This window comes from Eubalaena glacialis, chromosome 12 (genome assembly GCF_028564815.1).
Source record: "Eubalaena glacialis isolate mEubGla1 chromosome 12, mEubGla1.1.hap2.+ XY, whole genome shotgun sequence".
In the NCBI taxonomy this organism is placed as follows: domain Eukaryota; kingdom Metazoa; phylum Chordata; class Mammalia; order Artiodactyla; family Balaenidae; genus Eubalaena; species Eubalaena glacialis.
The window spans coordinates 53,607,014-53,624,038 of NC_083727.1; the positions used below are offsets into that span (position 1 = coordinate 53,607,014).

Here is a 17,025-nt window from a genome sequence, read left to right on the forward strand (position 1 = left end):
CTAAGCACTTGGTGAGCCATGCTTTTAAGGAATTGGGACTTAGCTTTGTAGGCAATAGGGACCCAGCTTACATTTTTAAATAGAGTGACATGAACAAACTTGGGTCTTACAACGTGTACCCTGAATGGAATGGAGTAGCGAAAAACTAGAAAGGTGAAAATATTTGAGGAAGACCAGTTAAGAGGTTGCTGCAAGAGGTCAGGGGAGAGGTGATGAGAGTCCACACCAAGGCGATGGGGTGGAAATGGACTGAAGGGGATGAATGCAAAATCAGGTAGGAGATGGACTCACCAGGAATTGTAGTAAATAAAGAAGAAGTAATCAAGAATGACAATGAGGTTAGATTTCTAGCTTAGGTAAATGGATGAAGGTGAAACCATTAACTAAAAACAGGAACGCAGGAGAAAGGTCAGGGTCTCTGGGCATGAAAATAAATTTGGTTTTGAACATATTGAGGCTGAAGTGCTTGGAGGCTATATAGGCACAGATGTCTAAGAATTCATTGAAATATATGGTTATGGAGGCCACAGGTCAGGGCTACATACGTAGATTTGGACTTCATCACTGAATAGGTGGAAGCTGATGCCATGAAATCAGATGAAATTACCTAGGGCAAATGTGTAGAATAAGGATAAAGGAGGAGCAAGGACAAAACCCTGAGTAACACTGACATTTAGGTGCTTTGCAGGTAAGGGGGAGCCTACACACGACAGAGGCCAGACAGTGCAGTTAAAGAGGTAGGAGCTTGTCTGGGGCAGAGTGCATCCCTTTGGCAAGGTCATGTGATGCCTATTTTCAAGATTTAATAGATAGATAGAGGCTGGGTCCTCTATCTTATAATGCCCTTTGCACTCTTCTCCCTCTATCCAGCAATCTCAGGTGCATTTAACATCTCCTCTCATTCTCCAACAGAGAATGAGGTCAAGAGGCCAACTCTCTCTAACCTACACTGATTTTTTTTTCTTTCTTTAGCCTTCTGTTATATTTTCTATCTGAATTTAAGTTGACATTGAGGTAAACTGTAAAAATGCCCATAATTCTCCACTCTTCCCATAAAGAAGTAGAATCCATTTACTCACTCCTTAAATCTAGGTGAGTTATGTGACTTATTTTGGCAAATGAAACATTAGCACATGTGATGCAAGCAGTACTTGAAAAGAACTTGCACTTTGGGGCTTAGTTCCTTGCTTCTCTTGGAATCTTGCTGCTATATGAACATACCTAAACTAGCCTCCAGGATTATGAGAGATGTGTGGCTAAGTCACGCCTATTACCCCCAACCAACAGACGGCGAACCATCAGAAATATGAGTGAGATTATCTGGGACAAGCCAGTGCCCAGTCAAGCCACCAACTGATCCCTGACACATGAAAGAGCCCATTGGAGATCAGCTAAGCCTGTCCCAGACCAGAACTGCCCAGCAGATTCATGAGCCAAATAAATAGTGCAGTTTTAAGCCACTAGTTTTTTGTCTAAAAACATTTGCTTAAAAAAAAGCAGTGACCTGGCACAAGGTCAATAAACAGCCAACTCAGTTGTGAGCACCTTTTGTATCTTAACCTCAGAGATGTACAATGAATGTAGGCAATGGAAAAATCCTGAACTACCACATAAAGATTCAATTATGTCCAAACTACTTGGTAAGAAAATGCATCTGTTTCTATGAGACAATATATTCTAAATTTTAAACAACTGACTTACAAAATGCAGCTAATTTGTAATTTGGAGACTTCAAAAATGTGACTTGATCTTCCTACTTGAACAGACTAATACTCTAGTACCTGTATCAGTTTTCTATTGTCTCTTGCTGCATAACAAACCACCCCCAAATTTAGTAGTTAAATTGAACACTGTCTTTCTAATATACTACAAATATAAAATGTTTATTATATTAAGGCTACTTTGAGGATTCCCTGTTCCATCTGTTAAAATTATTTTTAAGTAGATTTTTAATTTATCTAATTCAGCAAAACACTCTGTAACTGATTTAGGCTAAGATGCATCATGTTAGAACTCTAAATAAAACCATAATGCAGGTAATCGTTTTATCTGTGAGATTCAGCAGTAAGCTACCTGAGGACAGGAACGGTCTGGGTCTGACGTGTCAGGCAGCGACGAACCCCCAAATTTTATCCTAGGATATTCCTAGATTCAAGTGGCTAATAGAGTCCTCAGTTGTGAAGTAAAGTTAAAACTCACAACTACTAAAATATTTACTACCATATCAATGAACCAAAAATTTACTTGCTTTTAATATTATGCAATAGAGTATATACCTCTAGTTTGACATAAAATTTATCTTGTAATTCATTTACCCTATTCTTAGTATTTTTGAAAGGTTCATTTTAATTTCCTCTTGTTGCTACAGCTCTATGGCCATTGTGTAACAAAATGGGAAATACAATGCTGAGCAAATGGAATCCCACAAAGTAGTAACTGCAGGGTGGCGTACTTAAATCTTGGGATTTAGAGTCAGACAGACCTTGGCTGGAGTCCAAGCTCTGCCACTTACTAATTATGTAACTCTGAATAAATTACTCAACTGCTCTTAGCCTCAGTTTTTCTTCTCCAAAAAAAATGGGAAAGGTGCTTCCCTGGTGGTGCAGTGGTTAAGAATCTGCCTGCCAATGCAGGGAACACGGGTTCGAGCCCTGGTCTGGGAAGATCCCACATGCCGCAGAGCAACTAAGCCCGTGTGCCACAACTACTGAGCCTGAGCTCTAGAGCCCGCGAGCCACAACTACTGAGCCCACGTGACACAACTACTGAAGCCCGCACGCCTAGAGCCCATTCTCTGCAACAAGAGAAGCCACCGCAATGAGAAGCCCACACACTACAACGAAGAGTAGCACCTGCTCGCTGCAACTAGAGAGAGCCTGCGCAGCAACAAAGACCCAACGCAGCCAAAAATAAATAGATAAAATAAACAAATTTATTTTAAAAAATGAGAAAAATATACTAAAGTAGGAAGAGTAAATGACGTGTGTTAATAGCGAACATAAGAGGATTTGGGGGGGTGATGGAAATATTCATATTCTATATCATGATTGTAATGGTAGTTAGTTACATGACTAAAGCATTTGTCAAAATTCATGGAACTGTACACCAAAAGGTATGAATTTTACTGAATGTCAAGTATACCTCAGTAAAACTTATCTTTAAAAATATAATAATAAAAATTTTCAATGCATGTGAAGTAGTTAGCACAGTGTTTGACACTTAGTAAGTGCATAATAAATGATAGTTTAATATATCAAAATTATGAAAAATTAATTTTTCCATTGTCACAGCAATGATTCTCCCCATAGTTAATAAATTCCTACATCTTGGTGTACTGAATTGGCGATCAAATTCAGCATTCCCTGTATACATCTTCTGCTCTTTAAATGTTATTAAATGTTAAAGGAAAGTGCAAAAGAAATAGTCAAAGCATGCTTCCAGCTATGGTGCTGAATATTTTCACTTTACAAAGGTCTATTAAACTCCCATTGAGGGCCCACTCTATGGGATGCAGAGAGATATAAAGACAATACAGGCATTCTGCCAACTTAAACACTTTATATATTCATTCATTCCAAAAATATTTCTTGAAAACCTATTATGCACCAAGCACTTGCACTTGGAAATACATTTGGGGCTGGGGGAAACAATCACTATCCTTGTGAAACAGTCTTGTGGGAGAAGTGGACTTTAACCCAGGAATTACCCAAATACATATTAAACGTCTCAAAAATAGATACAAATGGATAGCTGGCTTGGAAACATTACACAAAGAATAGCTGACCTGAAATTCAGCAGAGATGAGAGCAAACCAAGAGTTTTCTTTCTGTGGTGCAAGGAATATGGCAGATAAGAAGGTGAAAGATATAATCCTAGTGGTAGAGAACTTCTTTCTGGGAGGGATTCTCAATTTTGGATTCAAAACATGTGGCCTATGGACAATTGAGGATATTTGAATATGGATTTATGTTAGATGATGGTATTGTATCAATGCTGGATTTTCTGAGTGTGGTAATTATACTGTGGTTATGTAGGAGATTATTCTTGTACTTAGGAGACATGTTGAAGTGTACCTAAATGTTTGCTTATAGTCACAAAATATAGTTGTTCTCCTATCTACATTTAATCAAACCGCTGTGGCATCTGGTGATGCTAATATTACAAACATAGTTGTCATTAACCAACTTTGGGTCCTAGGAGATGCACAGTAAAAATTCTCCCCTTTATTGGTGTATTATTAGTATTAATGCTTGAGCAAACTTAAGAATGCCTAGAGAGGGCTTCCCTGGTGGCGCAGTGGTTGGGAGTCCACCTGCCAATGCAGGGGACACGGGTTCGGGCCCTGGTCCAGGAGGATCCCACATGCCGCGGAGCAACTAGGCCCGTGTGCCACAACTACTGAGCCTGAGCTCTAGAGCCGCAAGCCACAAATACTGAGCCTGCATGCCACAACTACTGAAGCCTGTGCGCCTAGAGCCCGTGCTCTGCAACAAGAGAAGCCACTGCAATGGGAGGCCCGCACACTGCAACGAGGAGTAGCCCCTGCTCACTGCAACTAGAGAGGGCCCGCGTGCAGCAACGAACACCCAAAGCAGCCAAAAATAAATAAATAAATAAATTTAAAAAAGAAAAGAATGCCTAGAGAGAGTGGTTCATGGGTTAATTATAGACAATCCTCACTACACAGTTTCAACCTGTATACACAGTTTAAGATTTCTCAATATGTGGCACAAAAACAGACATACAGATCAATGGAACAGAATAGAGAGCACAGAAATAAACCCACACACCTACGGACAACTAATCTTTGACAAAGGAGGCAAGAATATACAATGGAGAAAAGACAATCTCTTCAGCAAGTGGTGTTGGGAAAGTTGGACAGCCACATGTAAATCAATGAAGTTAGAACACACCCTCACACCATACACAACAATAAACTCATAATGGCTTAAAGACTTAAATATAAAACAAGACACCATAAAACTCCTAGAAGAGAACATAGGCAAAACATTCTCTGACATAAATCATACAAATGTTTTCTTAGGTCAGTCTCCCAAGGCAATAGAAATAAAAACCAAAATAAACAAATGGGACCTAATCAAGCTTATAAGCTTTTGCACAGCAAAGGCAACCATAAACAAAATGGAAAGACAACCTACGGACTGGGAGAAAATATTTGCAGATGATGAGACCTATAAGGGCTTAATTTCCAAAATATACAAACAGCACGTACAATTCAATAAGAATAAAACAAACAACCTAATTGAAAAATGGGCAGAAGACCTAAATAGCCATTTCTCCAAAGAAGACATACAGATGGCCAATTATGCACATGAAAAGATGCTCATCATTGCTAATTATTAGAGACATGCAAATTAAAACTACAATGAGGTATCACCTCACACCAGTTAGAATGGCCGTCATTAAAAAATCTACAAATAATAAATGCTGGAGAGGGTGTGGAGAAAAGCGAACCCTCTTACACTGTTGGTGGGAATGTAAATTGGTACAGCCACTGTGGAAAACAGTATGGAGGTTCCTCAAAAATCTAAAAATACAGTTGCCATATGATCCAGCAATTCCACTCCTGGGTATATACCCAGACAAAACTATAATTTGAAAACATACATGCACTCCTATGTTCACAGCAGCACTATTTACAATAGCCAAGACATGGAAGCAACCTAAGTGTCCATCAACAGATGAATGGATACAGAAGATGTGGCACATATATACAATGGAATATTACTCAGCCATAAAAAGAAACGAAATTGAGTTATTTGTAATGAGGTAGATGGACCTAGAGACTGTCATATAGAGTGAAGTAAGTCAGCAAGAGAAAAACAAATACCATATGCTAACACATATATATGGAATCTAAAAATAATAATAATAATAATGGTTCTGAAGAACCTAGGGGCAGGACAGGAATAAAGACGCAGACATAGAGAATGGACTTGAGGACACGGGGAGGGGGAAGGGTAAGCTGGGACGAAGTGAGAGAGTGGCATGGACATATATACACTACCAAATGTAAAATAGATAGCTAGTGGGAAGCAGCTGCACAGCACAGGGAGATCAGCTCCGTGCTTTGTGTCCACCTAGAGGGGTGGGATAGGGAGGGTGGGCGGGAGACGCAAGTGGGAGGAGATATGGGGATGTATGTATATGTATAGCTGATTCACTTTGTTATACAGCAGAAACTAACACACCATTGTAAAGCAATTATACTCCAATAAAGATGTTTAAAAAAAAAAGTCCATTGACAGATGAATGGATAAAGAAGGTATGATATACATTTACAATGGAATATTACTCAGCCATGAAAAAGAATGAAATAATGCCATTTGCAGCAACATGGATGGACCTAGAGATTATAATACTAAGCAAAGTAAGTCAGAAAGAGAAAGACAAATACCATATGATATTACTTATATTTGAAATCTAAAATACGACACAAGTGAACCTATCTATGAAACAGAAACAGACTCAAAGACATAGAGAACAAACTTGTGGTTGCCAAGGGGAAGGGAGGGTAGGGGAGGGAAGGATTGGGAGTTTGGGATTAGCAGATGCAAACTATTATATATAGGATGGATAAACAACATGGTCCTACTGTATAGCCCAGGGAACCATATTCAATATCCTGTGATAAACCATGATGGAAAAGAATATATATATATGTATAACGGAGTCACTTTGCTGTACAGCAGAAATTAACAAACATTGTAAATCAACTATACTTCAATAAAATTTAAAAAATTTCTCAGTATGGAGATTTAGTATATTATAATGATCCTGTGTCATGTTTATTTCAGTACATTTAATAGCTACAAATTTATTCTTCAAGGACATTTTTTAAAAACACAACCAAGAGTTATCTAAAGCCAAATATGATGAATAAAGTGAATAATCCAAATATGTATTTTTTTTCCAGTGGGAGGGGTAACAGAAATTAGCCGTATTTATAAAGTGAATTGTTTTTCTTGTATGTTTCTTAAATTGGCTTTAAAGGCAATTGCAAAAGAGCTTGCTGATGCTTTTGAAACCATGCGCCTTAGATTGGGACTTGAACCCACACAGCTGGGACTCAAACCCGAGCCAAAACCCACAGTCTTCCAACTGAGATCATACCCTGGTCTCAGGACTTAACGAAAGTCAGGTTCTTGATGTCTCATTGCAGAAAGAATTCAGTGAGAGACAAAGTGTTAGGTAAGAAGTGAATTTATTTAGAGAGAAACACACTCCACAGACAGAGTGTGGGCCATCTCAGAAGGGGAGAAAGGCCCCAGGGTATGGCGTTGTCAGTTTTTATAGGAGTGGGTAATTTCATAGGCTAAAGAGTGGGAGGAGTACTCCAGCTATTTTAGGAAGGGGAGGGGATTTCTAGGAATTGGGCCACTGCCCACTTTTTGATCCTTATGGAACTGTCATGGCGCCTGTGGGTTTAGCTTGCTGATGTGGGCGTATACTGAGGCTCAAGGTCTAGTGGAAGTCGACTTGTCCACCATTTTGGACCTATTTGGTTCTAATCAGTTTATGTCATGTCCTCAGGCTATGTCATTCTTTCAAAGGTTGTGCCTTGCCTCCTTCCCTCCTGTTTCATTTTGAGTAATTACATTATTGTTCCACAAGTGTGTAGCCTTCTGGAGTTTCAACTTTGAGGAACAACATAATTTATATTTCATTATGTTTTTTTTAAAAGTCACCTAACTTTATAGTTGTACCTTTAAGCAGATGGCTTTAATTCAAGTAATTCATTTTAGCTATAAAAAGAATTTAGTGGTAATTGGAAGTTAACACTGGAATTTTTTTAAGAGCTTGAAAATATTTTATTTATTTTTATTGAAGTATAGTTGATTTACAATATCAACTATATTATTATACTATATAGTATTATATATAGTATACTATATATACTATATATAGTATATATTATACTATATAGTATTAGTTTCAGGTGTACAGTATAGTGATTCAGATTTTTTTTTGCAGATTATATTCCATTATAGGTTATTTCAAGATATTGGGCATAAATCCCTGTGCTATACAGTAAATCCTTGTTGCTTATCTGTTTTATGTATAGTAGTTTGTATCTGTTAATTCCATACTCCTAATTTGTCCCTCCTCCCCCACTTTGGTAACCATAAATTTGTTTTCTATGTCTGTGAATCTGTTTCTATTCTGTTTATAGATTCATTTGTGTTATATTTTAGATTCCACATATAAGTGATATCATAGAGTATTTATCTTTCTCTGACTTATTTCACTAAGCATAATATTCTCTAAGTCTATCCATGTTGCTGCAAATGGCAATATTTCATTCTTTTTATGGCTGAGTAATATTCCATTATATATCACATCTCCTCAAGCCAATTGTCTGTTGATGGGCAACATTGTAATTCTTAATAAATATATCATTCAGTCAGTAAGCATGGCTCAGGGCACTGCTAAGTGCTATGTGGGGCCCACAACATCCTTTAGGAATTCAACATCTAGTTTAACACATAAGACTAAATATTAAATGATAAGGGTCAAAATTTAAAAGTTGCTGCTCTAATGTGAGCCTTTAATCATTATTTTATCATTAGCTTACTAATCTAATGCATAAAAACTAATACATTTTATTTTGTCTCATTCCTTGGCTGCACCATCGTCCACCATTACTCCTCTGCTCCTAAATAACTATTCAGGACAACACCCATACCTGATTTACATTCAGATTGCTTGGAGGCGGTCCCGTCCTACAACTAAGATATGGTGATCCACATACCACCCAGGTTAAGCATTGCCCATCGTAGTAAATTGAGAACATTATATAATTCTTCCAGATGAATGAGGACTTTGCGAGAGAAGACATTATTATATAGAGAAACAAAAATAATATTTATTCTCATATGCAATGCTTATTAAATTATGTATTACTGGATTTTTTTCTCATATTTGTCTTGTTCCAGAAAAGGATTTGAGGTAGGTGAGTAAACTATAGATAATTCATAAGCAATGGGCTGTGTAGGTTGATTTCCCCACTCAAAAACATGGATAATTTCATACACTGTAGTGATAGCATAATAAAAGTAGCTTAAATGTTTAAGCAACCAGATTCAAACACTAGTTATGGGTAATTTATACTTGGGACAATCTAGCCCATTAGTCACTACTATATTTAGCATCCAGAGCAATTCATATTAATGTGGGCTAATTATTCTGACTAAATGGATCAGTCAATTCAATTCAGAAGTTAGTATAATTGATTTTCCTCCTACTGAATTGACATTGGCTGTGACGTTCCCATTACCTGAATTATGGCATTCCAGATCAAGCCCATGATACTAGATCTTAAACCTCAACCCCCCTCACAAGCACCCTCTTCCAGTCAGTCACTGTTTCTCCTTCCCACCCCCTCCTTTCCATCCCACGCCATTATCTTTCTTGTCATTTCTTGGTTGACTGTAGTAGCTTTTCAGATGCTCCCATTGCCACCATCGCTGGTCAAAATACCGTTCATGCCATGGTCTGAGGAAGTTTCCCAAACCACAGATCTGATCATATCACATCCTTAATTGAAACCCTTCAAAACGGCTCCCCTGTGGTTACAGCAGGAGCTTTAGAACCTTCTTGACTTAATCTATTGGAAGAAATAATCACAACTCAAGGCACACATACTAGTTCAGGATGTGCATATATACGCATGATATGCATAACTGAAGTAAAAGTTTTATGAAACAAACTTACCCTTGCTTCTTGTGATGCACTCTGATCTATTCTATTCTAGTCTAGTCTTCTGTTCTATAAAATTGTATTTCACATAAAAATATTATTGCAAACCACTAAATTGATCTCACAATCCACTAATAGGTCATAAGCTACAGTTTGGAAAATCCTGGTCTAGGGGATATAGTTCAAAGCACTTACCTCGGTTTCCAAGCCTTTTTCTGCTATAGCTCTAGGTGACAATTCTGGCTTCATTCATTTATCCATCTAACCAGTAAGTAGCCGCCCAACGCCCACTACTGTCAGGCCCTATGTGGGGAATTAAAGGCTCAGTGCCGACCAGAGAAAAGAGCGCAGACCAGTAAAAAGTCTATTACCATTCCGTGATAAAAGGAAGACAAGACTCGCCGGTCGCAGGGAAAAGGCGGAGGCGGCGGCCACCACGGCTCGGCCGGGGTTCCCAGTGCCACGTCCGCCGCACCCCCTCCCCGTCTCCCGCCCCCGCGAAGCCTGATGCGACTCCAGCCGGACCCGCTGGCTGCCCCACCCACCGCCACCACCCCCACCACCCCCACCACCCCACCCCCACCACCCCACCCCCAGCCCCGCGAGCAACCTGAGACCGGACTGCGCGCGCAGCGCCCGCACGGCTCGCACGGAGGAGGAGCTCCGGACCCTGTTCGCCAGTGGCCTCCCTGTGGACATTCAACCCAAAGAGCTCTACCTGCTCTTCAGGCCGTTCAAGGGGTATGAAGTGTCCCCATCAAGCTCACATCGAGGCAGCCTGCTGGTTTTGCGATCTTTGACAACCGGGCAGGAGCAGAAGCCGCCCAGAAGGCATTGAACGGTATTCGCTTTGATCCTGAGAACCCGCAGACCCTGAGGCTAGAGTGTGCCAAAGCCAACACCAAGACGGCCAAGAACAAGCTGACAGCTACGCCAAATCCCACCAACGCTCACCCCTCCCTAGGAGCACACTCAGAGCTGATGGGGGCCCCTCTGAGCCCCGCATACCCAGAGTCCTGGGCCCCCTACCCTCTGTACACCACAGAGCTGACCCCAGCCACCTCACCTGCTGCGCTCACCTACCCCGCTGCCACTACCGCTGCCGCCGCTGCCCTACATGCTCAGAGGATGCAGGTCAGGTGGCGATCTCCCATTTTCAGGATGAAGAAACTGATGTCCAGAGGTGCGCTGGTACCCTTCCTCTGATACCACCCAGCGAGGTTGGAAGTCTTGTCGCCACGGCTCGAGGCCCCCGCCCCACTGGGGAGGAAGCCGCCCTGAGCTTCCACTGCCCCAAGGCAGCCCGTGCAGAGCTGCTGCTTCCCTCCAAAGCCTGAGAATTTTAAGCCTGACTCAGTGCACTGTTTCCTGTTTCCTTTCTCTCCTCTTCCTCAGCCCTGTCCTGCCCCAAAACCCCTCTTCAGGGTGCTCACGGCAGGATTCAGGGGCCTTCTCTCTGGGACACCCAGACCCAGCTCAGAGGCCTCCCTGGGACTGAGCGAGGCCTGACCTCCAGTCCAAATTTGCTTCCGTAGCTCCATCTCAAAGAAACGACGCGTTTAATTTTGCATGTTTTCTGGCATGGATTAAGACACTTAAACTTGTGTATCTGTGAGTGTACCGTTTGTTCTCACATTGTGTCACCATAGCAACAGGTCCTGACCACGAATGGTTCATCATTCCCAGCCCCACTGTCCACACCCCTCCCTGCACCCACCCTGCTTCAGTGAGGACCAAGCCCTGCAGCCAGTTCCGCCCAACAGGAAGGACCACCCAGCCAAGACAGAGCGTTTTCCTGGTCATTTCAAATCGGGGTCCTCTGCTTCCTCCTCCTCAGATGGGCCAACAGCCGTTAAGAAAATCCTTTCTCGGGACTTCCCTGGTGGTCCAGTGGTTAAGAATCCCCCTGCCAATGCAGAGGACATGGGTTTGATCCCTGGTCCAGGAAGATCCCGCATGCCGCAGAGCAACTAAGCCCGTGTGCCACAACTACTGAAGCCTGCGTGCTGCAATTACTGAAGTCCCCGCCTAGAGCCCGGGCTCGGCAACAAGAGAAGCCACTGCAATAGGAAGCCCACGCACTGCAACGAAGAGTAGCCCCCGCTCGCTGCAACCAGAGAAAGCTCACGTGCAGCAACGAAGACCCAAAGCAGCCAAAAAATATATATATATATCCTTTCTCTGCTGGTTTTGCGTACCTCTCCACATCGCATTCCACCCCTGCTGTGGCTCATCATTCTTTTCAAACTTTGAAAGCAACCAAAACGTGGAAGTATTTTTGTACCTTGTGTAACAAAATATTTATGCCACATAAAGGAGAAAAAAAAAAAAAGAAGGTAAATACAGGCTGTTAAGGCAACACATAGGAGAGATATTTGGGCCATTCTTGTGGGGAGTAGAAGGACTTCCCAGAGGAAGAGACCTCTAAACTGACACCTAACAGATAAGTAGGTGTTAACCAGGAAAAAGGAGTGGTGAGAAGTAGAGTCCCAAGCAGAAAAAATAGCTTGTATACCCCCGGAGGTGATAGAGGGCAGGATCTTTATGAAAAGTGAAAAGTGTTTCTGTGAGGCTGGAGGACAGAGCTCAGGGACATATGATAGAAGATAAGGATGGAGAGGTATTGATTGCCCCATGGAGGGTGTTGAAAGCCACACTTGCTCTTTTAGGCCAGGGGTTTCCAGATCTGTCCGAGGGAACCCAAGGGCTCCTTGATCTTGCCTCTGCCTGCAGAGGCAATATCAAGGCCAAGCAGGCTGGGCTCTCCTGATCCCCTTCAACCAGAATAGCAGTGACACAATATCAGCTTTGGGAATATGGATTCCCGATACTGGGAAGTGTGGAAAATAGATTGGAAGAGGGCCAAATGGGCAGGTATCCCAAACTAGGGGAGTGGCAGAAAGAGGAGTGGGAAGAATTCAGAGTCAAGAGAAAGAAAAGGCAGCACTGGTGACTGAATTCTTGAACAAGTCCTCATCTTTAAACTTGCTGTGTTTTTTTTGTTTTTTGTTTCTTTTTGGCTGCGTTGGGTCTTCATTGCTGCGCGCGGGCTTTCTCTGGTTGCGGCGAGCGGGGGCTACTCTTCGTTGCGGTGCACGGGCTTCTCATTGCGGTGGCTTCTCTTGTTGCGGAGCCTGGGCTCTAGGCGCACGGGCTTCAGTAGTTGTGGCACGTGGGCTCAGTAGTTGTGGCTCGCGGGCTCTAGAGTGCAGGCTCAGTAGTTGCAGTGCAGGGGCTTAGTTGCCCCACGGCATGTGGGATCTTCCCAGAATAGGGCTTGAACCCGTGTCCCCGGCATTGGCAGGCGAATTCTTAACCACTGCGCCACCAGGGAAGTCCCAAACTTACTGTGTCTTCTGTTCCCTTTGCCTGGAACAGGGGTTCTTAACTTTACTTTTATTCTTTTTTCACAATTAATCTCTTAGACAGTCTGGTGAAGTATGTGGAGCCCTTCTCAGAATAATATATTTAAATGCATAAACATACATATTATTACATAGACATACGTATTACTACAAAGAGATAATTGTATATTCCTATACAGTTATCAGAATGTTAGGAAAACAAATTTGTGTTATGTAGTATGCAATAAATAATAAGGTCTCGCAGTGAGTCTAATTCCTACTGTAATTTCAAAGTAGCCATATGTGTAAAATAATGTTTCAAGAATCTGAGTCAACTGCAATATGAATATATCTATGTTGAATATATCTGTTTCTATTGGTGACAAGTTACAAGTATTGCTAATACTACTCCAGTTTGTGACCTATATTTATAATGGAAAAAAATGCTAAATTTCAAACTGGAGGTTAGTGAAAATAAAGACGTACTCATTTTCTCATCCAAATTCTTCAAGCTCCTTAATTTGAACCGTGGACCCCTTGGTTAAGAGCCCCTGGCTTAAAAGCCCTTTCTTTCCTTGTCCACATGTTGTATCTATTTATCCTCTAAGATTTATTTTATACGTTGCTACTGGTTCTCAAAGCTAGGTTCCCATAACAGTTGTACATAGTCCTATTACAGCCAGTTAGGGACTATTGCAATCATTTGTTTACTTATCAGTTCTCTGCCAAACTGGAATGTGAGTTCCCTGAGGGAAGAAATTATTTCTGATGCATCTTAGTATCCTGAGTACCTGGTACGGCCTGGCACATAAAAGCCTATTAAGTGAATGAACACACTGTTCTGTGAGAACACTAATCATTTTATAAATTGCTGGGAAAGTGTGGAGAGGGGGCAAAAAGGATACTTTATTCGTATCCGTCTTTCTGGAATACAGAAATTCCATGTTATGGTTTGATGAAAAGATGAAAAGAATGTTAGAAAATCTGCCTAGAATAAGGCAGTGAATAAAATCAGTGCATAAATGGTGGCTAGAAATGTGTGGCAAGCAGAACATGAAAGCTTCTTGTTTAATTTTGCCCTTTGCTCTAATGGCAGTATAACCGAGCTCTTCTAGGGAGAGATGGAGATCATGGGACAAGAAGCAGTCTTGGGTACCTGTGAGAGGTGAAGAATTGGGCTGCCTGAAGCTTACTTCTTCACTTCAGTCTCTCGGTCATGGGAAATGGAGGTGAGTTTACTGTGAAGCTTAATTTTCAGGTCTCTTCACTTACATGGGTCCTTTCTAGGGTCACCTAATTTTGTATTTGTAATTTCTTTGTATGTGTGCTTTCCAAAGAGGGCCTCCCAAATTGTATGAGGTTAGAATATTAGAAAAGTGTTATAGAATCGTGCCCAGCACATAGTATGCTCTGTAAATGTTAACTATCTAACTAACTAACTAGATAAGTAGTGTGTATGATGAATTGTCTAACCTCCTGACCTAGAGTATCTTACATTTGCAGAATAAAATACACTCACAGCATCCAGGCATGAACGTGACTGTTTCATCCCTGCTTTTGATCATTCTTTTTTCCTTTCCTGAAATACCTATACCTTTCCCTTCTCTCTCATTCTCTTAAATCATGACAGTCCTATAAAGCCCAAGGTAATAAATGGATCCTAGGAACAGAGTGATGGCTATTGAGCGTTTCAGTAGTAGTGTTTAGGAAAACATGAAAAGTAAACCATGGCATGTGTGTGGTAGCAATACCACTAAAGGAGAAAGATAAAGGAGAAAGGTGTGGGCTGACTGTGCCATCAGATCTGGGAGGTGAATGAAAAAAGTAATGATTACACAATGGGCTTTTTAAAAATTCAGCAGTTATTCCACAACAGACTTTATTTTTAGGCAAACTGAATACCTGAATTTTTAAAAAAATCGGTGTTTTAAACCATCCCGCTTGTCCCTAAAATTGACAGAGATTTTAGGAACATACCACCTCTGGGATGACAATTCTGATACTTAATGTATGTGGGCAAATTATCCCACAGAAAGTTCCCCAACACAAGAGTTGCTGGTAAACATACATTTTATTTTTTTACTTTTTAAAATTATGTGTATGTTTTGGGTCTTCTTTTTTTTAATTTTTATTTATTTATTTATTTATTTATTTATGGCTGCGTTGGGTCTTCGTTGCTGCCCGCGGGCTTTTCTCTAGTTGCAGTGAACCAGGGCTACTGTTCGATGCAGTGCGCGGGCTTCTCATTGCAGTGGCTTCTCTTGTTGTGGAGCATGGGCTCTAAGCGTAGTTGTGGCTCGCAGGCTCTAGAGCACAGGCTCAGTAGTTGTGACGCACGGGCTTAGTTGCTTTGCGGCATGTGGGATCTTCCTGGACCAGGGCTTGAACCCGTGTCCCCTGCATTGGCAGGCGGATTCTTAACCACTGCAGCACCAGGGAAGTCCTAAACGTACTTTTTAAAGTAAAAAATTAGTACTCTGTGTAATTAAATGTGACTTTCTTTTAAAATTTTAAAATTTTATTTAAAAAACATTGCACCCTGAAAAGACATGAAGAAAATTTAATTGCATATTACTAACTGAAAGAAACCAATCTAAAAAGGCCTCATACTTGATGATTTCAACTATACAACATTCTCAGAAACTCAAAACTGTGGAGACATAAGAGGATCAGCGGTTGCCAAGTGTTCAGAGGGGATAGGGATGAATAGACAGAGCACAGAGGGTTTTTAAGGCAATGAAACAACTCTGTATGACACTATAATGGTGAATACCTGTCATTATACATTTGACTAAACTCATGTTTAGCCTTTCTGACTAAATCAAGAGCAAACCATAATGTAAATATGGACTTCAGGTGATAAAGATGTGTCAGTGTAGGTTCATCAATTGTAACAAACGTACTGTTGCAGGATGTGATAGTGGAAGAAGTTGCGAGTGTATGGAGATGCCATATGGGAACTCTGGACTTTCTGCTCAATTTTGCTGTAAACCTAAAACTGCTCTAAAAATAATTAATTAAAAGTATATATTGCCCCTGCTTTTAAGTTTAGCATTTAATAACTGAGGGATATGAATTATATTTTTGAAAAAGAATCCATGGAGCTCTGCGTTTTGATACATATAACATAGAGTCTGTGCATAACATAGTAACCATTAATAAACTATGAAATGAAATGCTTTAAAAAGTGTCATTTCAGTCATGGCTTCTACTTCTGAACTTCTAAGACATGTTTTTCCTTGACCATTCTTTTCACCTTGTCTTGCGTTCTTGCTGAATCTCTGTGTAATATTGTTTCCCAGTCTATATTGTAAACAGCTCTAAGGCAGAACTGTGACTGTTATTCTTGTATTTCCCGTACAGTCCTGGGGAGAGGGCATTTCCAGCAGAAGGAACAGCATCAGCAAAGACGCAGGATGTGAGGCAGAGGTCAGAGAGAGACCAGGGAGCCAGACAAGTGATGGGTGATGAAGCTGGAAAACTGGATTAGGTTAGTCCAAGAAATTTCGGTTTTATTCTGTAGGCAGTGTGAAAAACAGGGCAGCGACATAATTAGAACTGTGCTGAAGAAGATTACTCTGGCAGAAGATTGTAAAATGGGTTGGTGCAGGGGAAGGGAGGCACAGTGCCTGATGAAGGACATAAAAACAACAGCTCCTGTTTATTGAGAGCTCACCATTTACCAAGCACTGTGGTAAATGTTTTATGTGCATCATCCTCCCTAACCTTCACAACGAGTCTATGAAGCAGGTGCTATCAGTATCCTCATTTAACCGTGAGGAAAATGGAGAAGTGGAGGCTTGGAGAAGTCACATAAGAGTTAGGTTCTTGGGCGTGTGACCTGTCGTATGCACAGCGCTTGATTTAATGCTCTGCTGTCGCCATCTTCAAATTCCTTTCCTTAACAAAGGGCCCTCATTTTCATTTTGCACTGGCCCTGTGGAATTATGTAGCCAGTACT

The 17,025-nt window shown here is 41.1% G+C and overlaps 1 protein-coding gene across 1 annotated transcript; it reads left to right on the top strand.

The window, feature by feature from the left end:
* Positions 1–233: 233 nt before the first annotated feature.
* On the top strand, positions 234–16,554 carry LOC133102236 (RNA-binding protein with multiple splicing 2-like). The gene is given in 6 exon segments (XM_061207215.1): positions 234–274; positions 10,318–10,472; positions 10,475–10,854; positions 10,904–11,018; positions 11,370–11,571; positions 16,428–16,554. Coding segments are annotated over 6 exon segments (1,020 nt in total).
* Positions 16,555–17,025: the final 471 nt, after the last annotated feature.